The sequence below is a fragment of the Haliotis rubra genome, unplaced genomic scaffold, assembly GCF_003918875.1.
Source record: "Haliotis rubra isolate DU_JTF1 unplaced genomic scaffold, ASM391887v1 Scf20, whole genome shotgun sequence".
In the NCBI taxonomy this organism is placed as follows: Eukaryota; Metazoa; Mollusca; class Gastropoda; order Lepetellida; family Haliotidae; genus Haliotis; species Haliotis rubra.
Genome location: NW_025766003.1, coordinates 666,706 through 692,341, shown reverse-complemented (window position 1 = coordinate 692,341; position 25,636 = coordinate 666,706). Strand labels below are relative to the sequence as shown.

The 25,636-nt window shown below is 39.3% G+C and overlaps 1 protein-coding gene and 1 pseudogene across 1 annotated transcript; one reads left to right on the top strand and one right to left on the bottom strand.

The window, feature by feature from the left end:
• On the top strand, nt 1-14,322 carry LOC124275560 (beclin 1-associated autophagy-related key regulator-like). The gene is made up of 8 exons (XM_046711139.1): nt 1-194; nt 279-341; nt 7,479-7,521; nt 7,908-7,989; nt 8,730-8,964; nt 12,280-12,449; nt 12,822-13,149; nt 13,703-14,322. Exons 1-8 carry the CDS (start codon nt 1-3, stop codon nt 14,016-14,018), a joined length of 1,431 nt encoding a protein of 476 aa, XP_046567095.1. The 3' UTR covers nt 14,019-14,322.
• A 709-nt stretch (nt 14,323-15,031) lies between these two features.
• On the bottom strand, nt 15,032-15,134 carry LOC124275623 (annotated as a pseudogene).
• Nucleotides 15,135-25,636: the final 10,502 nt, after the last annotated feature.

The window sequence follows — 25,636 nt, the reverse complement described above, 5'->3', positions numbered from 1 at the left end:
ATGGCTGCCTCCAGTTGCGAAAGCAGTCTAGCCCCTGTTGATTTCTTGTTACCAACATCTTTTGAAAGTTCTGATAGTCTGACCGTAGCTGTTGAACGCTGTCCACTCTGTACAACATCTAGGAGACCATTTTACTGCTCAGGTTGCGTCAACAAAGGCAGTTTCGTGCATTCATCGTCGAATTTGCAAGAGAGGTAACGCTGGCTTGGGTTTTGTTTTGATATGTCAGATGCCTTTGTTCTCTGTTGTTTTTGTTTACACTTGGTTGTAATTTACAGTTTCCATGCAAGAGAAGATAAGTGGAGGACTAAGAAGAAGGAGTGCAGCGAACTTCAAGAAAGGTAGGCATCTGTTGTATATCACAGTAAAACAATTTGAAAAATATTAACAACAGTTGTGTCATGGCTATTTATAACATCACAAATAAACATGATGAAACATTTCTTCCACGATCAACATAAAGATGTGTCTGTGTGCTTTTCATTTTGTAAAATATCCAAATTCACAGGAACAAATAGCAAATACAATTTCAGTGATCAAAGATTGAAAGTCTGCCAGAAAAATACTTCTGATACAGTAAGAGTGATTGTGATAGAGATAAGATGAATATGTCATTACTATATTTGTGTGTTATGACATCTTTCTGTGTGTTATGACATCTTACTTATCAGTGTTTCAGATCTGTCCATCTACTGACATTATTGTCATTAAAAAAATGTCATAAAGACATTTTCTTTTTGGAATTTGCATATGAGATAGCTAGGTGATTGTCATATGAAAAGTTGGTAAAATATTTGAAATCGCCTCTTGCAGTTTTTCTCTTCCTTAGCTCAAATGTCACTAGGACAAGCAACATGTTTTTGTGAGATTCTATCAGGTGTGAACTCACACACATTGGATTATTAGCCCAGCAGCTAAACGACTGAGCTTTGTCAACAGTGAAAATACTGAGTACCTTGACAGAATATTTTCAAGCTCAATGAAACTGAAGGGAACTACTTTTAAACTTGTAACAGCTCATGATTGTCTAGCTCACAGTTGCTTCTCGTGAAATGACATTCCCTGGATATGAAGATTATCGAAAGTGATCTTGTTCACACAAATTTGTTCCAAAGCACACGCCATTTTTGTGATTGACTTTGAATCAAAAGACATTTCTGTTCCATTGTTTTTAAGCATGAATATCAGGAAACCTTGTCATAATCTTGATAATCACAATGTTAAAAGTTCAAGATTCCCTGCTCTCATATAATGTGGCAGGAAACCGTGTGCACCCAAGTACCTGTCTTAATTTCAAACACTGCATGAACTATGATGAAGGTAGAAAATGTATATACCATGTGTATATGACTTATTGGGGAAAATTAATGCATATTTTTGGTTTGGTCTGTGAATATACCATCATAGTAGTTTTGCTTGTCCTTTGTATGTTTGCATGAATTTCAGAGGATCGTGATGAAAGAAATGGTTGGGTAAGTTAGTGATGAGAGGCTTCCAAAACACAACCAGGGTGACGAATGGGTCCAGGGTATTTTTCACAACAGAATGCAGCTAAATTCAACAGAGAATAAAGGAGTGGGTGACTGAGTTTGGTTTTACGCCGCTTTTAGCAATATTCCAGCAATATCACGGTGGGGGACACCAGAAATGGGCTTCACACATTGGTCAGGGTTGCTGTTTATGAAGTAGACGTTAATATTCTTGAAAATTTAGGATGGTGATAATTAGTAATAAGCAAGCAATCGATCACATTTTCTCATAATCGAACACAAATGATTTTGGAACCGCTGTAATAGAGTTTGAAATACTTGATGATGGAACATATCTAGGACGTTGTCAGGGCCTGAATATTTCTTGAAGAATCTGGGAAGTTAATGTTACACTGGAGTGAGTGAGTGAGTATGGTTTTCACGCCGTTATTAGCAATATTCCAGCAATATCACGGCGGGGACACCACAAATGGGCTTCACACATTGTGCCCATGTGGGGAAACGAACCCGGGTCTTTGGCGTGACGACGAGTGCTTTAACCACTAGGCTACCCCATTGCCCTGTTACACTGGAACTGAATCATTTTAAACTGGGTGTGAAATCTGCAAATGTAATTTGTGCAGTTTCTAAAAACAACAACAGAGAACCAAATGTTTTTTTCTTTATACTTATCTCCAACTACAACCTGAATAGGAAAATCTAAAAAATGACGCTAACCAATTTATTTTCGATGATTGGTTGTTGGTATTGAACCAATCATCAATTGTGAGATTTGAACCAATTCCCAACACTAGTGATAATATTGTTACCTGATTTGGTTTACATGATGTTAAGTATAGTAAAGTGTGAGTAGTATATATCCAGGATGTGGGTTCACCTTTGGTTTTTCAAACCTTCTAATAAATAAACTGTTTGATCAGTGATAGACACATTCACTAGTCCTTAAGACTGAGACTACTTGTCATTCGGAGGCGGGGTAGTCTAGTGGTTAAAGCGTGCGCTCGTCACACCGAAGACCCGGGTTCGATTCCCCACATGTGTGCAATGTGTGAAGCCCATTTCCGGTGTCCCCTGCCGTGATATTGCTCGAATATTGCTAAAAGCGGCATAAAACTAAACTCACTCACTAGTTGTCATTCTGAATGACAAGTAGTTTCTTCCAAAACGAAGCTGTGTATAATTTGTTGCATAAACAACATGTGAGAAATGACTGAGCGGACTAGTTAGAAGTGGCCATTGGTGTCCACCCCTGTTGATAGACTGTGATGTGAAGCATGAATGGAAGGAGCCATGACATTAATGTGAGGACTGATCCATACAATATATATCTGTCATAAAATTATTATGAATTTTAGAAACACTATACCAAGGCTGTAGACTTCCAACTCCCATGAGGCTACTGGCAGACTGTGAAGGTGCCATTGTCTGATTGTGTTGGCTTTTGTCCACATTATGCCAGGGAAGGAATTTGAATGTCATCCATTGTGTCATGACATCATGGCTTTCAAGTGCAGTGTCATGGCATTCCAGAGAGCCATCATCTGGAAGCATGTGAATGTCATCCATTGTGTCATGACGTCATGGCTTTCAAGTGCAGTGTCATGGCATTCCTGGGAGGTGTCAAGTCTGTCTCACAAATGTGGGATTTCACGTAGAGATAGTGCTGCAGATATAACAGTTTTAATAATGTTTATGCTATTAAGGAAAGTGATAAACATTATGTGTTTACAATGTGCAGATGTCATTGAGTACTGCATTTGATGGATAAACATTTTAACCTTTTAAACCTCTGGCAAATGTTAGTTCACGTGCAATTCTCAATCTCATCAGTCTGCAAATCTAAATGTAATACCATATTCAACATTAGATGCTTGATCGGCATTTTAGAAGATGATATTTGATGAACATAGAGATTTTTCTGGGTTACATCTTCTTTTTATTCTCGAGTACAACGTTTCAGGGCTTGTTCTGGCCCCATCATCAGGTAAACTGAACAGTAACTGTTAACTCTGGCCGTGACGTCACAATGCTTATGACGTCACAATGCTATGACGACGCAATACATGTGGTGGTCAATAGATACAGATGACATGGCTCATAGAATACATGTTATTATGAATATATAAGATGTCATTTACTGCAAAATTAATGGATCAATTTAGAACTGTGCAGATACTTATACAAAATTGTTGATTGAATTAGAAATGTACAGAGACGTATTTATAAATGTATAGAATGTAAAGTAATAGCAGTGTATACATAGAAATTATGCTTTATACATGGGAACAGTGACAAGGGTAGGGTATTGTCTTATTGTTTTATGTACCATGCATTTGGGAGGTAGACACCCTGGTCCCTGTTTATTGCTGGTTTTGTGCGTTTGATGAAGATAGCTTCAATCAACTTGCGTTTACGCCAGGCACTGATGTTTTTTGAGAGGACTTCAGTTTCCCAGTCAATTTCATGATCGGGATTATTCATAATGTGTTCAGAAACTGCAGATTTTAGATCTGATTTGTCCACTGAAGTTTTGTGCTCTTTCACACGTGTAGCTACTGGTCTGCCTGTCTCACCAATGTAGATGTCACCACAGTCACATTTCACATTTCACAAGGCTGTGTGTATAAACTAAAATGTGACTGTGGTGACATCATGTATTGCGTCGTCATAGCATTGTGACGTCATAAGCATTGTGACGTCACGGCCAGAGTTAACAGTTACTGTTCAGTTTACCTGATGATGGGGCCAGAACAAGCCCTGAAACGTTGTACTCGAGAATAAAAAGAAGATGTAACCCAGAAAAATCTCTATGTTCATATTCAACATTATCCTTATTAAAATATTATTGTTGTGACTAGACATTTTCACCATGTAGATGAGTAAATATTTTGCATGTCATTTTTAGTTTATATCACATGGGGGGCGGTGGGGTAGCCTAATGGTTAAAGCGTTGGCTCGTCACGCGGAAGACCCGGGTTCGAATCCCCACATGGGCACAATGTGTGAAGCCCATTTCTGGTGTCCCCCGCCGTGATGTTGCTGGAATATTGCTAAAAGCGGCGTAAAACCAAACTCAGTCAGTCAGTTATATCACATGGTGCCACATACAAAGAATCAAAACACACAGTTGATAACCGTCAAAACTGTTTGATGAACATTTATAGTAGGGGTGACTATTGAGGGGAAAACAACTATTGCAGTCTATTGCGACCAACTTTTGCAATACTATTGCAATAGTTTTTTTTCTCCTTGAATTGTGTCATTTGAAGTCATTTGAGGGTGAGACACCAAGACGTCGCTTGAAACCCAGATCAAGTAAACAGTCTAAACATAAACTCAATGAAACTGCAAGTCTGCACCCAAACAATAAAATCTCAAAGTGAACGAATCTGGTACTTCCTGTATTTATGCTGCGTATTTATCAATGGAAGTCAATTCCTAAACCATCGATAGTCACACATACGTTTTTCGTTTCTACCATCAATCAATTACTATCGGAGACTCAACAATTGCAATTCATCGATAGTTCGATGCATCATTACAGCCCTAATTTATAGACAACCAGTGTCTGCACTGTACTGAGTGAAAACCACATGTCTCGCTCTCAGTAGAAGTTAAATGTCAGTTTTATTGTATAAAATTGCTCCAGCATATGCAGTGAACCTGACAGAACTTCTACCTGTCATGGTAATGATGCATCATACATAACATGATAAATGTCTAGAAATGACACTTTCACATAAATTCTATCATTTCTCTCAAACATAGGCACAATAAATATGCATGCTTAGGGATGGATAATGAGATGTCACTGTCTTGGGTCATTCAAGTAAAGGCAGATTATGCAGTTGTATTCTTTTTCGGTGATAAATTCAAAAGTTTAAAGATGTTTTTGTGTTGAATAATAATGAGAATCGATGACTGTGTCAGTCTTTCTTCAAGTTAATGAGGACATATGATATATAGCTATGAATAAGATGGAAGTTTGATTATCTTTTTATAAAAGTAAACATGACTGTTACAGATCAAATGAAAATTTATCCAACCTGACAGTTAGAGTTATGAATGCTTGACACTGACAGATGTGGGATATTATGCAACAGATTACTTAATCATGTTAATACCGCATATGAAAAATGAAATTACAAATTGGATGATTATTCAAAAGTTTCTTTCCTGAACATGCTGAAAAGTGTTTGATCAACCTCTTGATATTTTTTGAGTAGAGTTGAACATTTTATATGTTTTCCTAAAACTGATTCAAACTTATGACAGGTCTGCATACGGTCTAAAGTCTTCATATTAAATTGTTTAGGCATTTGTCAGTGTTTGATACTTGCCACAGTTTGTCAGTGGTTCATTAGATGCAAACCGTACGGGTTAGAAATAATTGTTTGATTGTCATTCCAGAAGTTGGTGAGTCAATTATGAAGCATACAAAATGGATGACTTCTTGTTTATTACATATGGCGGCATATCAGTGTCGATTCTTGCACTGTTATCAAGTTAATAGCTTGGTCTCCATGTAAGAACACAAGAAGTTGTCATCCATATTGTTTTATGCTTCAATAGGTGTTAGAATTGGTCTTCAGCATCTCATGTCGTAAGAGGCGACTATTGGGATCGGGTGGTCAGGCTCTCTGGTTTGGTTGACACAAGCTATCGTATCCCAACTGTGCAGAGCAATGCCCATGATGTTGATCACTGGATTGTCTGGTCTAGACTCAATTATTCACAGACTGCTGCCATATAGCTGGAATATTGCTGAGTGAGGCTTTAAACAACAAACAACTCAAATCAAAGGACAACTACATGCATAATTAGAATGAGAAACTAGTGAAGATTGTAACCACAGTAACCTCTGTACCATGCAGGGTTGTTTAGGTTGCTGACTGGGGTACTGTTGAGAGTTTACAGGAATTCTGATGTTGCTCTAAAACATTGTACAAACTTAGATTACTTTGATCATCACCAAACACCCCCATAATTTTACTGGTCCCAATTCCAATATCAGCATTGGTGTCAATAGTGTAGATTTAGGTAGTATTTAATAAAATTTGTTATGATTGTCTTATGATGCAACATTCATCCTCAGTTAATTAGTGCATTACTTTTTTATATTACAATGGTAAATACTGTAAACTTTACACCATTACAGCACTGGTTCGAATGGGTCATCTCTGTCTCTGTTATGATAAACTTAGCACAGACTGTCTCTTGCTCATGAGAAATCAATACACAGTATCAAAATATCTGTTCTGAACCTAATTATGGTATAAATTTATATGGATGCTTCAGGAAAGATTTTTCTGTTAAAAGCCTGGGTGCCGTTGTACAAAGCAATCTTAGTAACAAGGTGATTGTCACTCTCATACCAGACTGCCTCCATGGTGTAGTGGTTAGAGCGTCCGCCCGGAGAGTGGAAGGTCGCGGGTTCGATCCCAGACAGCGTCATACCAAAAGACGTTAAAATATGGTACTTGTTGGTCCTTGCCTGGTGCTCCGCAGTAATGGGTACAACAAGGACTGGTCGGCTTGGAGTCTGTATAATGTGTCTGAGTGGGGTATTCATGCTTCACTACGGCATGGTATCTCAGTGAGCTAGCACTATAAAACCAACTTAAGTCTGGGCTAGTACAAACAGGCGTACATACACATACACACGCATGCACATCGTCATATGAGTGAAATATTCTCAAGCACAACGTTAAACCCAATTTCTCCTCACCTCACCACTCTCATACCTTGACATAGCCTTCTCACAGTCATACTGACTAACACGAGTTGAAGTAATTGTTTCTCCAAATTTCTAGGGTTATTTTACAATAATGTTGACCAGCTTGATTTGCAAATCAGGTCTTCCTCAGTATCCTTTGTTATGGAAACATTTGTTTTCAAAGTTTTTGTCATAATTTGATGAAAGTTTGATTTCATCAGAATTTTGATGTTATAAATTATGTGTCATCTTCACATGTTTATGAATTTCAGAATAAAGCTAAGAGTTGCCAAGAAACATCAAAGAGACTTGAAGGTTGGTATTACTTGTGATTGTTATTCTTCTATTGAGTATCTGTGACTTTCATTCAGTAGTTTTCTGCCATGTGATGTGAAAGAATAATTTTCATTGTTGCTCAACCTAGAATTTAGAAAACTGACCCTTAAAGGTTTGGTCAGATCACATGTATTAAGTTTAGCACTTCTAACTACATGCTGTGGGTGAAAGTGGACAGAATCTTTAACTGAAATAACGTGAACTTTAAGTATCAACTCACTGGCTCCTTTGATCATGGATGTGCTCTTTAGGTGGATTTTATTAAAAGTACAGGAATTTAATGTACAAATAGTGTTTTTTGAGATTTTTTGTTTGTTTTCATGGACTTAAAACATGATACATCAATGTGGTTACATTATCTTCAGAGATCAGAAATCGAGGAGTGCAAGAGGAAAATCGAGCTGCTGAAATCTTCCATCGAGCTGTTAAAAAGAAAAACTGAGGATGGTAATGATGTCTTCTGTTTTTGAGCTGATGTTTTCTACCAGCTTTGTCATGTTATTGATCACATGTATCCTGCACCATCAGTAGTTGTCCCTTGACTGCCAGTAGCGTGGTAAGGATCGTGGCTTCATTCACGTGTGAGTGAGTGAGTTTGGTTTGGTTTTACGCCACATTTAGCAGTATTCCAGCTACATCATGGCGGGGGACACCAGAAATGGGCTTCACATGTTGTACCCATGTGGGGATTCAAACCCGGGTCTTTGGCGTGATGAGCCAACCACAAGGTCACCACACCGCCCCTTGATTCATGTGTAGCGACTAAGGCTGGGATGAACAATTTGGATCTGATGGATCATATGTATCTGGACCTGTTTGGATCATATGATATATTGTTATACAATGACACTTTTGTACTCACTCATCAAGTTGCAAATGTTTATATTTATTCTTCACAATGAATACATTCCTTCCGACTGTTACATGTTTGACAGAAAGTCGAAGCTTCTGTCAACTGCACATATATATTTTCTGTTAAGACAGGCAACAATCAGACAGTGGGTACCCACATGAGAATGGGTAATAGGGCACCAGATGCCCTGGTAATAATTTAGACTCATCTATTCCAATATTCATATTCATGGGTGATTGAGGAAAACAGTGTGTAGGCTCATATGGTATTGATAAGGGTGTTGGGTATTGAAGAGGTGTAATCAGTATGCTGCAAGTGACCACTTTCTATTCAGACCAGAAAGTTTTAGAGAGGCGGAAGGTGAAGAATGGAAAGGGGGAAAAGGACTCTCTGCGTCATCAGGACAAGATGACGAGGCTGAGGCGGTACGTTGACGCAGCACAGAGCGCCATGGGGAAGAAACATGTCAGCCTCACCACTGACGTGAGGAGCTTAAAGAACTACCGCAGGTTCCATGTGGACATCTTGGTGCAGTGTATCTTCTCTGTCAAGGAGATTCAGCCTCGGAGGTGAGACTTGATGACTGTGGTACTGTAGTGAGCTGGGTATAGGCCTGGGAGGTGAGACCTGCTGACTGGGTACTGTAGTGTGCTGGGTATAGGCCTCAGAGGTGAGATGTGCAGACTGGGGTACTGTAGTGTGCTGGGTATAGACCTCAGGAGGTGAGACCTGCTGACACAGGGGTACTGTAGTGTGCCTGGTATAGGCCTGGGAGGTGAGACTTGCTGACTGGGGTACTGTAGTGTGCTGGGTATAGGCCTGGGAGGAGAGACCTGCTGACTGGGGTACTGTAGTGTGCTGGGTATAGGCCTGGGAGGTGAGACCTGCTGACAGGGGTACTGTAGTGTGCTGGGTATAAGCCTGGGAGGTGAGACTTGCTGACTGGGATACTGTAGTGTGCTGGGTATAGGCCTGGGAGATGAGACCTGCTGACTGGGGTACTGTAGTGAGCTGGGTATAGGCCTGTGAGGTGAGACCTGCTGACTGGGTACTGTAGTGTGCTGGGTATAGGCCTGGGAGGTGAGACCTGCTGACTGGGGTACTGTAGTGTGCTGGGTATAGGTATAGGCCTGGGAGGTGAGACCTGCTGACTGGGGTACTGTAGTGTGCTGGGTATAGGCCTGGGAGGTGAGACCTGCTGACTGGGGTACTGTAGTGTGCTGGGTATAGGCCTGTGTTGGGTATAGGCCTGTGAGGTGAGACTTGCTGACTGGGGTACTGTAGTGTGCTGGGTATAGACCTCGGAGGTGAGACTTGCTGACTGGGGTACTGTAGTGTGCTGGGTATAGGCCTGGGAGGTGAGACTGCTGCTGAGAGTGACTGGGGTACTGTAGTGTGCTGGGTATAGAGACCTCAGAGGTGAGACTTGCTGCTGACTGGGTACTGTAGTGTGCTGGGTATAGACCTCGGAGGTGAGACCTGCTGACTGGGGTACTGTAGTGTGCTGGGTATAGACCTGGGAGGTGAGACTTGCTGACTGGGGTACTGTAGTGTGCTGGGTATAGACCTGGGAGGTGAGACCTGCTGACTGGGTACTGTAGTGTGCTGGGTATAGGCCTGGGAGGTGAGACCCTGCTGACTGGGGTACTGTAGTGTGCTGGGTATAGACCTGGAAGGTGAGACCTGCTGACTGGGGTACTGTAGTGTGCTGGGTATAGGCCTGGGAGGTGAGACCTGCTGACTGGGTACTGTAGTGTGCTGGGTATAGACCTGGGAGGTGAGACCTGCTGACTTGGGTACTGTAGTGTGCTGGGTATAGGCCTGGGAGGTGAGACCTGCTGACTGGGGTACTGTAGTGTGCTGGGTATAGGCCTGGGAGGTGAGACTTGCTGACTGGGGTACTGTAGTGTGCTGGGTATAGGCCTGGGAGGTGAGACCTGCTGACTGGGGTACTGTAGTGTGCTGGGTATAGGCCTGGGAGGTGAGACTTGCTGACTGGGGTACTGTAGTGTGCTGGGTATAGACCTCGGAGGTGAGACTTGCTGACTGGGGTACTGTAGTGTGCTGGGTATAGGCCTGGGAGGTGAGACCTGCTGACTGGGTACTGTAGTGTGCTGGGTATAAGCCTGGGAGGTGAGTTGCTGACTGAGTGACTGGGGTACTGTAGTGTGCTGGGTATAGGCCTGGGAGGTGAGACTTGCTGACTGTGGTACTGTAGTGTGCTGGGTATAGGCCTGGGAGATAAGAGCTGCTGACTGAGTGACTGGGGTACTGTAGTGTGCTGGGTATAGGCCTGGGAGGTGAGACTTGCTGACTTGGTACTGTAGTGTGCTGGGTATAGGCCTGGGAGGTAAGAGCTGACTGACTGAGCTGACTGGGGGGTGAGACTTGCTGGGGTACTGTAGTGTGCTGGGTATAGGCCTGGGAGGTGAGACTTGCTGACTGGGGTACTGTAGTGTGCTGGGTAGGCCTGGGAGGTGAGACTTGCTGACTGGGTACTGAGTGTGTGCTGGGTATAGAGCCTGGGAGGCACTGGGCCCTCGTAGTGTGCTGGGTCAGAAAATCGATAAACTAGGCCCTGGTTTAGTATCAACACCCCTACTACTGAGTACTATAAAATACATAAAGGTTCATCACAGAAACACGGTGACATGATCGAAAACCGGACAATTACGTCATGTCAATGAATGTATTGTATTTTAAAGGTCTCACAAGTATCAAAAGCTTTTGTCCATATCTCCGATGTATGTAGGAGGCATATACATGCTTTCCGTGGGGATGCATTTGATGGGTTTTATTAAATCGCCAAAGACCAAGTTGCTGTGCCGAAGTATACAAAACTAGCTCGCCAGCTTGACTTCACTACCTCCGGCGATCTGATTGGCTAACACATTACTCTGAATGAATGTGTTTCTTTAAAAATATTTGTACTGTTTTAAAATTATTCTTACCAAGATAAAACATCAGATAGTGACATCTTGGATGATAGACGCTTGAGTTTCCCTCTCATTATCTCAGACGTGCATTTGTTGTCATTTTATTAACCAATTTGATTGGCGCTTGTGACCTAGTTTTGTACACTTCCGCACAGCAACTCGGTCTTTGGCGATTTAATAAAACCCATCAAATGCATCCCCACGGAAAGCGCATGTATATGCCTCCTACATACATCGGAGATATGGACAAAAGCTTTTGATACTTGTGAGACCTTTAAAATACGATATATTCATTGACATGTGCGTAATTGTCCGGTTTTCGATCATGTCATTGTATTTCTGTGATGAACCTTTATGTATTATATAGTAGGGGGTGTTGATACTAAACCGGGGCCTAGGTTATCGATTTTCTGACCCGCAGTGGAGGCCTGAGCTCGGAGGTAAGACCTGCTGATTAGGGTACTGTAGTGTGCTGGGTATAGGCCTGTGAGGTGAGACTTGCTGACAGGGGTACTGTAGTGTGCTGGGTAATACGCCTGTGAGGTGAGACCTGCTGACTGGGGTACTGTAGTGTGCTGGGTATAGGCCTGGGAGGTGAGACCTTGCTGACAGGGGTACTGTAGTGTGCCTGGTATAGGCCTACAGGTTAGCTGACACGACTTTCTGCAAGGGTTTGTTAGACTCAATATAGCAGTGTAATGAATAATATTGAGCCTGAGTTTACTTAGACTGCCTTTACCATATTTTGGGATTGCTGTAGTTGGTTTTGGGCATTGGTAAAGATTTTATGATTTTTAACTACTTGCTGCTATGCAAGTGAGCATGATTAGATGATGAACTATTGTTTACTAATACATGTTGTTGCATTAATACAACGAACTTGTGTTTACTGTTCTGTTGCCAGTGTAGTGAGACAGGGAACTATTGTTTACTGTGTTGCTATTGCAGTGAGACAGAGAACCTGGCTATGAGCACAGTGAGTGCCTTGAAAGAGGCATGCCAGACTACATTTGTGAGGGGCCACTGGGTGTACACAGACAATGGTGGAGACACTGGACACAGGATTGTGGAACCCTCCCTGCCAGGAAATGGAGACTACTCAGCTTACAATGTGTGGGGTGAGTTACCAATGCAAGCATTCATGTGGCCTGTCCACAGTAAGCATGACAAGCTCCTTAGGCTAATTTCAAAGCCATGTTTCCAGTTGTTGTTATTTGCTATATTTAACGTCGCACGCACAACATGTTTCCAGTTTCTTGAGCAACCCCAAGATGGAGCCAATTATAATAAACATTCGTTCTTTATTTCCTGGGTTGCATGATAGCTTGACCTCATTTTAGACCTGAAGATAAACCCATCATATTCTTCATTCTCTATTACAGCATTGAAATTGTTTGCTTTGATCTCATTGCATACATTACTATAAGTAGACTCCAAGAATTTGAAACCAATAATGATGGCATGTTATGACTGAGACATTGATGTTTCAGTGTCTGAGAACAAAGAGAATGGTGCAGCTCCCGAGAAGGAGGCAGGACATCGAAATCCCGGACACACAATAAGTGCTGCGCTCTGTTACACAACACAGCTGGTGTCTGTCATAGCACACATCCTGGACGTGTGTCTTCCCCGGAGGTTATGCTACAGCGAGTTCTGTCTGTCTGATCTCTCCGAGAGGCAGCTCACCAGTGCTGTATCACGACTCAATCATAACGTCCTTCACCTCTGCTTCTCTCAGAACGTCAACCCGGCTGTTCTCATACCAAGGCACACTCTCCACAATGTGGTTATGCTGTTGAAATGTCCAGATTTTGGCAGGTATGGTTTCCAGTTAGTTCACTGACTACAATACATATAACCTCTTTGATTGACATTCTAGAAGTTGGGTAGATGAAGAATGAGGACTATTTTTATGGATGTACAACTTCTTTATTCTGCATAGGTGACGTTTCGACCTAGATTCTATTGTCATTGTCAAGCAAGTGGTGACAAGTGATCCATAATATATATCCATAAAAATAGTCCTTATGCTACAAAACATACAGATAGTCTGGTTTTATGTTTTGACATTATTTGCTACAGCTATGGCTACAAATGAATTTCTCAGTTGCTTTTTATGTACAGGTACTTTGCAGGTACTTAGGTCTACATGGCCACTAGTCCTTTAGACAAAGACTAGAAACTCTAAATGTGAAAGAGGTGCTTGGGTAGATGTGCTCTCCCAAAATCAAATTACAAGATATTAAGCTTTGTCAGTAACTATATTACCTATGGTGTCTATCATGGCCTCATGTCAGAATGTAAACCTGAATATTTTAACAGCCTGTTGTCTTCAGTCATTTTGAATTGCGTCCAACCTTCTGTATTCCAGAATCTGTGCATTTGAAGTGAACGAGAGCATGATTCAGTCAATATCTGACAGCAATACTTCGGAGGAGAGTGATGAGGAGCATTTTGTATCTGAGGATGAGGTAGACATTGGTATAGACTGGGAACGTGTGCCCCACGACCTCGAGGTCCCAACCCGAGCTGGTCTTGGGACGACCTCAACTGTGTATACAATGGCATATTCGAGTCAGATGAACACAAACACAACACACTCAACAGCTGGGAGTCTAATGTCATCAGCTGCTGCCTCAGTCGCATCAATATGGAGAGCTGCTACCAGCCAGTTTGAGCGTAGATGACACAAATCATGCTTTTAATTTCTGTTAAAACCAACATAAACATCTGTGGAGGATGAACATTTGACAGTTTCATCAGAGGCTTACTTTTACGGTGATCAGATTACACGTTTCATGGGAACTCCGATAGAACTGGTACAAGCATCCTATGCAGGAAGTAGAGGTAGACGACTTGACTGATTAGTTGAACAGACTCTGTGACATGATGAAAAGTTATCACATGGTTCACTGCTCACAGTCACCAGATTGTCATGTCCAGGTGTGGTTATCTACAGGCCATTGTTGTATAGCTGGAATATTCCTGATTGCAGAGACAGACACACAGAGACACAGACAGACAGACATACACACCCAAAGATGGACAGACATACACACCCAAAGATAGACAGACACACACATGTAGTAGGGCAGTAAATGAAAGTTAGGGACCATTCATAATTTATGGATTGGGGGGTGATGATTATTTTAAGGAAGTGTCACCCATTTTTTCTGAGAGGTGGGGGTCATCAAATTTGTACACATGCGTGTGGGTGTGGGGGTGTTTGCAGCAATTTTGTACAAAAGAAATCTCAAAGAATTATGCTTAAAAATTGTGGGAGGAGGGGGGTTGTCATTGAATTTGCACATGACATATGGGGGGGTCACTTACTGTGCATAAACTTTAGGTGGGGTCAGTCACATGGTACATGCTTCCCCATAAAAATCATCATCACAAACCCCAAGACATAAATTATGAACGGTCCCTTAATGCAGTACAGTACAATCTCATTACAATCAGGTCTATTGCTCCTGTATCACCAATCTCTGCATCAAGATCTGACAAACGCTCCACAGGAGTGAGTGAGTATACCGGTAGTTTAATGTGGCTTTTGACAATATTGCATCAATATCACACAGGGACAGGATACATGATAAAATAGCCACAATATGATAGCCAGGCCCTTACCATGTGCATTCAGTTTCAAGATACAGAAATCAGATAAGAATGCTTTGCTCACTCAAAATGTGTATTTAGAACCCTAGCAATACTTTAATTTCCTCAAGGTTTGGTAGACTGTCAGTTTCACCTGAAGTCATGGCAATGCATACTATAGAAATGATCCCTAAACGTAAGATCTTCATGCTGAGATGCATTGTATCAGAGTAACAGATTGGATTTTAATGAAATTACACTGCGGAACTACTGGATAAGCGACTTTTAGGACTGTGTCCATGATGTATAAGACATGAATATTGGTAAGACAACCATGGACTAGAAACATTCACTATGGATGAAATCAGTGGAGACAGTTGTTTCCCAAGCTTGTGAATGAGTGTACTGGTCTGTTTCAGAAAGCAGTCTTAGAGCTTCAGCCTGTGTTACAATATGGGAGTATCAATGTTTGTAGCGCTAAGATTATTTTGTTAACCAAGGCCAAGGTCCCATTCAACTAAGAAATCCTTGACCTGTGATTGTTGAAACTCTATGTTTAAATCATCCTCGATAATCTCCAGGGTATACGTCCCTAGTACTGGAGTGGAGTGGGATTTATCGGAACATACACCCTGGAGATTATGGAGGATGTGTTTAAGCATGAAGGGTATAAACATCTTAGTGCAATGAACACTTTTTTCGAACAGGCATGTATGTGATGTCTGAATAGCATTTCTTTTAGAGGCCAGAAGGATGTCATTTCCTGTTGAGTGATTCCATTCACGTAATTATATGTCCATTAGACCAAACAAATAGAGGAAAAAATTAGCGCTAAATTGTTGCAATCAATCAAAGATATTTTTCAGGATACAACTGTAAGATGGATCTGTTTTTCTTTATATTTCTTTTGAAGTGATTCATCCATTGTCTGCAAAGTTTTCAGTGTGACTTCATGGTTTCAGCTGATATTCTTTATAGGCATGCCAGATCCTAAGCTTGTTCGATACTTCACATCTTAAAGTTCAGCAGTTCAACTTATATAAGCTCTTGTGTTCTATACATCGCAGTGGTGGAACTAAGATGATCTGTCTTCCATATTTGTACAATGAGAGTCATAGCGATATAGGCACTACAGTGTTCTGGACCAACAAGTGTGAAAGTTTGAACAAAAATCTGTTAATTGTGGACTTCGGCTTGTTAATGAACTGTGTTGATGTTAAGCTCGTGGAGGAATCAAGACATGTCTGATCTGTCTAAGGAGCATATATAAAAATGAATTTACACAATTAGGGCTGGGACAGGTCACCTCAGCAGGGGTGGAAATAACCCATTTGTATATCACATGTCCAGTTGACTTTCCAATGTTTTGACTTTCCAATGTTAATTATGTTGTTTATTTAAAAAATCAACAAGAAAACAGCCGGTATAGTGGGAAAATTATCAGGGCAAGTGATTTTACATGTGCCACTGTACCAGAGTACACTAGCAATTTTAAAGTTATTTCCACCCCTGCTCAGTATCCAGGTTGGTTCAGCAATTTACAATCTGAGTCCGGTTTTAACTACTCGCACCTGTATGTATGTGACCTTGTAACTGACAGCATTCAATACAATATGCATACAACTATAACCCATAGTTTTAACATAGGGTTTAAGGAAAATATCAGCATTCTGTTCATCCTGTTTCTTCACATGTAATGATTTCTTCAGTAAGTGATCTTGCTAGACAAAATGTCAGCTTCTTGATCAGGCTGCAGCTGAGACCAGGATATTTGACCACTGTCACATCAGGTGTGTCTTCCTCCACCATGGACCATGTAATGTAGCTGTGTGTTTTATTAGTGATAAGATGTACCGGTAAATAGTTAAATCTACATTGAGGATGTCTCACCATCTCAAGAACTCACTTCCACACAGGGTCCAGTTTGTGTTTTGAGTCACATTGTTTAGATCTGTATATGGTTGGACTATGCCTGTCACATGTCATGAAGGGAAGTAACTCTAAACTTACTTTGGGTAGCAGGACACTGAGTATTGGTGTATCGATTTGCTTCCCGTCCCAGCACTGCTTCCAGGCATGCTTTGTGTAAGAAAACGAGTTCCCAATACAGTGTTTTCGCTACAAAGAGTCCTTTGTGCCTAGTCACTCATATTGTATGTCATGTTCAGAGATGCCATTTCTGGTGACTCACCGTGATATTTTTGGAATATTGCTAAAAGCGGCGTAAAACTAAACTCAGTCAGTCTTTGGCAATGGCAAACAAATTTAGAAATTTGTTTTGTTGAAAGTATTCAAGTGTTAAAATGTTTATTTCAGTGGTGAAAATAAATTTTTGCTGGTGCTCAATAAAGAGATAGTTTGGATACAGCTGGATGAAAATCCATTGTTCCTTAATAAGTAATTGTTTTGAAAAATATGGCACACCTACACATACAAATATAAGGTTCATTCAGACTGTATGACATGGACGACCAGTAGTTACTCTGATCACCTTTGTATTCCATATGTATGCCCATATGTGGACTGGAGATACATTAATAATATCAAGAAGTCAAGTCTTCATTAATGTCATGTGTTTGTCAAGCATCACACTTCAGCATAATTTCTAGATTTATCTTTAACTTATCATGTTGTAGTAATTTTCTGTGTCAGAAATTAACACTTGATTCTTACCTTATGAGTGCCAAATGTTCTGACGTTTTTTCAATGGTTCAGTAACATACTTTATGAATCACATATTGTATTTAGCGGCTACTTGTCATGATATAAATCTTAATGCATACTTTGAATACCTCCTAAACAAGGGGGACGCTGTTCACATAGTGATCTACGGGCAATTTGTTGTGCAGTTGCATCCCTTAGATGTGTGAGGATCTGCTGATCACTGGTTCCTTAACCTGTTTGCACGAACAACAATGTGAGTGACCAGAGACTGAGAGAATACCCTACAAGGAATTATGGGCTATTTTTATCAATTTTGAGCCTCAGCAAGGAGCTTTCAATGATAATTCTTAAGACACAGATAATCCTTAAATCCTAAGGAATCCTACTTGTAAATAGTTACTGCAAGTTGTATTTGGGGATGTCATTATGCTACTCTCCTGTCAGTGGGTTTGACAGCAACATTGAGAGAATTAAATTTAATACACTCATAATCTTTTGTCACATGTGTGGACTTGTGGATGATGTTGTCTTCATATGTTGACAACAGTGTGTTCATCATATGACATTACTATGCTTTTCCCTTTCAAAAACAGTGGAACATTCTCAATAGCCAATCCGCATGACAAACATTTTCAGTACCAATAAAGAATTACTGAAAGTAATTGCACCTTGGGTAATATACTAGTATTACTTTCATCAGTGTTGTCAGTTATTTGTATTTGATATTTTATCACAAATATTTTCACAAGTGTCAAATACAAGATATTTTCATGCCTTAAATGCTGTTGCTGATGCTGTGACTGTTTAATTACCTTGACGATGTGTGTTGTAGGATTGTTCTGTGAGTGGTGTGTACATTAACAAATGTGTGATGAACAAATGTCACCAAACCTTACAATATTCAGCAATATGCAGTTTCCATTGCTACTTGTATTATGGAACTGCTGTACTGATTTAGAGAAAGATACCAGTGAAATTTGAAGTAATATTTCTCCTATAAGAATATTTTACACTCTTCTCAGTGGAGGTGAAGCAAATTTATCGTAATTGTCACTTGCCATCACACGTGTAAATAATGTCATTTGACGACCCCTGTGGCTCTGCCAATCAAATTGCTTTGGGGTCATTTCTTCATATGCACATGTTTACAGCACTGCAAATAGCACTAGTGAAGGTCAGTATTAATTCAGTTTTATTATTGCGGGCATATTTCATAATGTTCACAAGAAAATTTAGGTCAAGTAACAGAACAATTTTTAATCAAGGAAACAGGTGAAATCCATACTGACAATATTTCAACTCATATCATTGACATATCAGTCTAAAATCATATGTATTAGTTTTTCATTGTATTACACAGCAATTCGAGGGAGCTTAATGGCTTGAGGCTTAGTAAGTTGGATTACATTAAGGGCAGCCAGTCAGATTCCAAAGGCAGCATTTAAGTTACTTTGAGTTATCAGGGAGGCTTTCAGGATGGTGTAACCGATGCAGCATCCTCCCTGTAGCTCGAGTAATGGAAAACATTGCCAATACAACACCTCTTCCGTGCACCTTAGCCTGGCTTATTTCACATTATCATCATCAAACAGAGACCCTCGCTGTTTGTTGAACCTATCCCGACCTGTTAAGTTAGTGCTGCATCATTCTATAGTCTGCGTGTTCGTCAAAGCAATCGTAGCACTAAGATAATCGTAACTCCCATACTTTAACATAGACTTTAGACTGTCGTAGCGCTACGATCGCTTTGGGGAAAGGGGCCCAGGAGTTACAATGGTCAGAACTAGTCCAGGAAAGTTTATTATGTTTGTATTGGTGACTGTTCAACTTGACACTGTCATTTATCTAGATTTTTCTCATGTATCGGTTGTTGTGAAAGTTATTGGGTAAGTAAATACATCGGCAACTAGTCCATTTATTTCTGTTCCTACTAGGAATTTGGTGGCTTTTGATGCCTTTTCCTTAAATAAGAAGATAAAGACTTCAAAATCCTTGAGAACACTCTGAAGTGTTCCAATATCTGAATAGAACCTCCTGAAAATGCTCAAATCAGACATGTTTTTTGTATTTTTTAATCCAGGACATGATAAAAAGAACAAAATCAAATTCTCATTCACATGAATACATTAAATTTTCATAAATTTTACGACATACATATATATTTCTGAAATTACGCAGATCTTGTGGAACAAAGAGTGTTTATATCATATGTTGTCCTTTGAATCACAAACTCCCGACAACTAATATCCTATTTACTTGTTACATTTAAAAGAGTTTTTTAAATCGTTTTCTAATTGCCTTCTGTTACTGTTCAAGATTTTACCAGTGCTTCCATGTGCTTACTGAGTTTCATATGAATGCACAGCATTAATGTGTTTTCACCTAAGCTTCTATTTTAAGTGATTGATCTAAGACAGTATGATGCTGTCTGCATTGCAGATCTTTGTGAAAGGACCTCGAGTTGTCTATAAGATCACTTCCTCACCTGGTCTGTTTGCTGATGAGGTCATTTGGACATGTCCAGCCTTGTTTAATCATGTTAGTGATTCAAATCCACTCACATTACTCAGGACATTTATCAACTCCACAATTAAATCACTTCTATCACAGCAAGTGTGTATGATTATTGGCAAATATGGCATATCATTAGTGGTACCTGGTAGTTGATCGGTCAAGAATTTGGTCACCATTATGAAAACATCTTCAATACTTCATGAATTTGTATAACGGTACATTACATTACAACCATCACCAGTGAATAAATATGGCCGTTTTGCAGCGTAGTCATGCTTTCAGCCATGAAACAAGCCATAGCCTACTTATATAGAGAGAAACCAGTGAGTGTTCAGAGTACACCTCGAAAGCTGTAATGTTACCATGCAATGTGTTACTGACTTGGCCATCTACTCTGCACATTGCCTTAGTGTCAGGCAACAGTCTAAAAATAGTCATGCAAAGAGCAAGGCTTATTTCACATGGAAATATTTCATTTAAAGTCTGAATAGGTGCATATCGCTACATTGCATACTGTAGGATTTGATGGGTGATTGAGAAACAGTTTGTGTACAAACCCGTGTTGTATTCATCATGGGAAAACATTTACACACTGAAAATAATATGCAGTGTTGGCAAGATAGTCTTGTGTTGTCACTGCCACTATTCATCCCAATCTCTGTTGGGTAGTTGAGTTCCATGCATGCACTCAATAAGTACAATGCAAAGTTTGTTTGCTCAGTAGTTATGCATTTATGATATGCAGGTATTAGATTTTTCCATCATTGTCAAGGTTCGAAAGAGCAATTTTCAGCACTTCGCAAGAATGTCTATTTATATATACATTGTGAGAACCATTATTTTTCAATTTGAGGAAGTACTGTATTGTTTAACAATAAAATTATCTTTGTGTTTATTATTTGTCTTTCCTTTCTAAAGTCATGCCTTTGTCAATAAAATCTGAGATGAATGTTATAAAAATCAAGTCAAGTAGACACACATGCAAAATTTAGCAGACTGTTCTGAATTCATATTAGTGGTCAAGTACTGCATCTTGACATCTTTTCCAAGTCTGATCAATTCTTGTTTGACTACCCGTGAAGATCTGGGTTAGAACTGATCTGACTAACAAGATCGGGTGGTCAGGCTCGCTGACTTAGTTGACACGTCATCGTATCCCAATTTCGTAGATTGATGCTCATGTTGTTGATCACTGGTCCAGACTGGATTACAGCTGGAACATTGCTGAGTGCGGCATAAACCTAAACTCACTCTTGTTTGACTCGTCATTTTTTGTGGCTTAACACTACACTCAATATTTCAGCTTTATGTTAGCCTGTCTTCGATCGAATAAAAGACCAGGCAATCTAGTACTTGATATTATGAGCATCGATCCATGTTGAAACGTATGATGACAGAGTTGACCATCTGACTCAGTCGCCATTTTATCATGGAATCTCCATATAAACTGATGTCATGAAACTTTTAACTGCAAAGGTTGAACAAATAACAAGACTTCTGTAATAGAGGCATGTTTATTAAATGAAATGCCCTTGCCTGTCAACTTGACAGCACAAACCGTAGCCACATCATATACACATCCATCAAGAGCATGTCTCACAAATCAAGCCTTCAAACACTACAGGACAAGGAAAACGGTCTAATAAATAAATTTGCATCATAACACAGAGATATCTTTCCAATAACTAGTTCTGAATGTGTGTATTAAAACTGAAATGGGCGAAGACCTACAACTGCCTCAAAGCCTTTTTCAAAGTATTTTTCTGGTACGGTAAAACAGACCCCAAAGGATACAAACCGTCACAACAGAAACTCATAGTTGTTTTATGCATTCACTAGCATGCATATAAGCACAGAAAAAAGGACTAGTTCATTTCAATCACTACCCCTGTATGCAAGCATTAGGTCATATATTACTGTAATCGTTTTCAAAGGTTGAAATTTAGCCTAAAGGTCAAATGTTAAATCACGTACCAGTAAATTTTAAAAGTTTTAGCGCATTTCTAGATTAATCACTGCTGATCAGCAATAATCAAAGCTATTCAATTTAAAGAACTATTTACTCCAAACTCCCATTAATGGGAGGCTAACAAAATATCTAAAGTATACTCCCAAAATATGATATGCACAGTAAATGTCCTATAAAATGACAAGTCAAACATATTCATACTAGGATAATTTCTTTGTATCTCATGACAACATAAATCATTTTATCAGGTTCTATATTCCTGAAATAAAGAATAAATCTAGTTCTTAAAACATCAACAAACTACAAAGTTGAATACAACACATTAGTGCTTTGGGGCCCATTACTTACCCCTCCAACTGTCTTGTCAACAAGGAATAGATAATAGATCTCTTAAAATCCTGAGATGAAAGGTGCAATGTATTGACTCCAGGGAGTAAACGACACTGTGGCACATGAAGGCAGTACAAAACCACTATCTACATAAATATGCTAGGTTAGGATAGAGGCTGACGTGGTGTGCCACCAGACCCGTGTTAGTAAAGTTAATCTAGCAACAGGAGATAACAAATGAACGAGCAAGAAACAGCAAAGAAGAAAACAAAACTATACGTATCAAATCTTAATTTTGTCTGAAGACAATGAAGACAGAGTAAACTTATGGATTTCAATTTATTTATTCTATAGAACACAGTGCATTCTTGTTAAAGGTACAACCATCTGTACTGAAAGAGCTGGAAATAAATAAGCCAAATCTGTCTTCACACTGAATCATGTATTTCGGGATAACACGTTTTGTGTTCAGTAAACAAAATGGTGAATGCTGCTCAATAACAAAATAATTAAATCTGGACTAGGAAACATAACTAGAAATGAGCAATGGTCCGTGTATTTGGACCCTGATGACATGCACAAGTCACGGTCACATTGCCCAGTAATCACCTCTTACAACAAGAAACTAGGGACCTGTCCCGACCTGGCTTCCCCTAGAGGCACTACTTTCATTACACACAAAACTAGCTCTGAATTGGATTTATTGGAACAACATATATAGATGTGCTGCTTGAGCCATACACCTTCAGTGGCAAGGATTCTCAACTACCTGATTGTTTTGTGAATGGAACTTTTGACAATCAGTGCTCCTGTTAGGTTTTGTTTCTGTTGGTATATGTCCTTGTGATAGATATAAACAAATTCACCAAATCCTGCAGTGACATCACAACCTACATGGTCAGACAATCTAATTCACATTTGTTTACACTTGAAGAGAATCCAATGGTTACATGAATGAAATGAACGTTTCCCTTGGTCACTTAGACATTGTTCAATTTGTTATGGTTGTGGAAAGTGTTTGAATATAATCCATGTAACAGTTTATACATAACATATTGATTCAGTAACATGACGTTTTCAATCTGTTCAGTGTCAGGATTTATACGCCATTCTTGCAATGCATACACATGCAGAGCGTAAACCGAGAACGATGAAAGTTGGGTCTAAACATAAACCTACAGTTCATATACACTTCATTTTAAGCAATAGCAACATGGAAAAGCCATCTTAGACACTCCATACTTACAAGATATTTACTGATTTAATTGTAACAGAAAACCAACATTTTATTACTGGCCCTAGTGGTAGTTTCTTGATATGTTCGAAGGACCAGATACAGGACTAGTGAAAGTATTTCATTTGGATTTAAACAATAGATGTTTAAGTAAACAGAAGCCTTTGTCAAGCCCTGATATCTCACATCTGTTATTTGTTATCTTGAAAAACTGCTGTCATGCATTCTGTCTGAAAGCATATACACAAGTTCAGATACTGGCCTTCTGGTGTGTCAAAGATGTATCTTGAGGAACTTTAAGTTCTAAAATAGGGTGTGTTAAGTGTATTAGCTTGAGTACATTACCGAGAAATAATTCACAAGTAACCCAAGAAATGACTGCCCAATTGATCACAGCCTGGCATAACAAAGTATTAAGTATTGCTTTGTAAAAGACATTGCCTATATGGGACACTTTAAAGTATACTTAGGAATCATGTTAAAGTTATTGTGTTACAACTGTTATAAAGGGATTGCCTTGAGGTATAGAAAAATATTGTGTAATACATGAAAACACACTTTCTATTAAAATATGTAAACAAACATGTTACATACTAATTAGCAACTAAAGTGTTGTTTGTGAATGTCAAATAAATAAATGAATAATGGAATGATTAATATAAGTAAATGAGTCATGCACTGACATTTACACAAAGACGGTGAGGAAAATCATCATGAAAATAATCTTTCTAAGCAAAGACAGAATTTCAAGCATTTATTAAGTAGCAATTCACAAATGTTCAAGAGGATAAAAATATTCATGTCAAATGGTCATTAAGACATTACAGCAGTAGTTGTATCACAATGGCAACAGTATTTAAATATGAATGCACTGAAACTTTTTATCGACAAATATGTCTTCTTGTGACATTTCAGGGCTACATCTTGTTTCTTCATTTCCAGAACTAGTGGAGTTTTTTATTCATCCATATACAGGCCAAAGTTTACACAGCGATGGATTCATGGATATATGATATACTTACAAATGTGTACTCATTATTCACCTAATGAAGATGCAAAATACAACCCTGAAACATCATTGAAAACAACAGAAAATCTAATATCCTCAAAACATTTATATGCCTTCCAAAGACCTGTACTTTAATGTTTCTGGAAGTTAAGGTTCTTGTTCCCTTTCCTCTTTGGTATACAAAAAAGATTTTTTCCAAAGTCAGATACAAATTAGAAGCAAAAAAATCACCTGTTTGAAGGTTGTGGGAGTTGAATTCTTAATCTAGAATAGGTTTCAATTGCATACAAGAAGTTTGTTGAGAGAGATTAAATCTTAATCTACAGTGGATTTCAACTGCATACAACCACATTTCAAACCAAAATATATTTTTGATACATCAATATCTGATAAGCATGTTAAAGATTAATTATTATTCAGAATCATCATTTTACTATAACAGCCACGGATCGTTGACTCATAGACTAGGCCTGTAATGATACACTAAGCCATGACATGACACATGTAATACATGGAAAAGCCATCTTAGACACTCCATACTTACAAGATATTTACTGATTTAATTGTAACGATACAACAGATATCAATAAGCTGCTGCTAGAAAGTTACCCCCTTTCAAAAAGTATCTATGCAATAACATATTGAACTGACACTGATGTTGGTGTTATAGCATCTTGAGTGTACAACTAAATTCCATATGGGATATTTTTCAGAAATTAATGCTGTTAAGGTTCTCTGGTATATACCCGATATTGACCAGTAAAAGTCTACTGAAACTAGTAAATTTTTTGGGGTTGACGGTCACTATGTAGTAAGATCCACTGAAAATTGATATCTTATCAGGGCTGTTATAACAGTACATCACATGCAAAGTGGTTAACATAAGCCAAATGTTGGATGTGAGCAAATCACTAACGGTATGGGTTGTTTCCTCTGAAAGTCCTAAATCTATTATTAGCAACAAAGGTAAATTTTAACCGTTCCAGTA

Excerpts from the sequence above, each read along its gene's own strand:
- LOC124275560 (XM_046711139.1), top strand. The coding sequence starts at position 1 with ATGGCTGCCTCCAGTTGCGAAAGCAGTCTAGCCCCTGTTGATTTCTTG. Across the intron at positions 7,990-8,729 it reads AAAAAGAAAAACTGAGGATG|ACCAGAAAGTTTTAGAGAGG; the intron begins GTAATGATGTCT and ends CTTTCTATTCAG. Across the intron at positions 12,450-12,821 it reads CTCAGCTTACAATGTGTGGG|TGTCTGAGAACAAAGAGAAT; the intron begins GTGAGTTACCAA and ends TTGATGTTTCAG.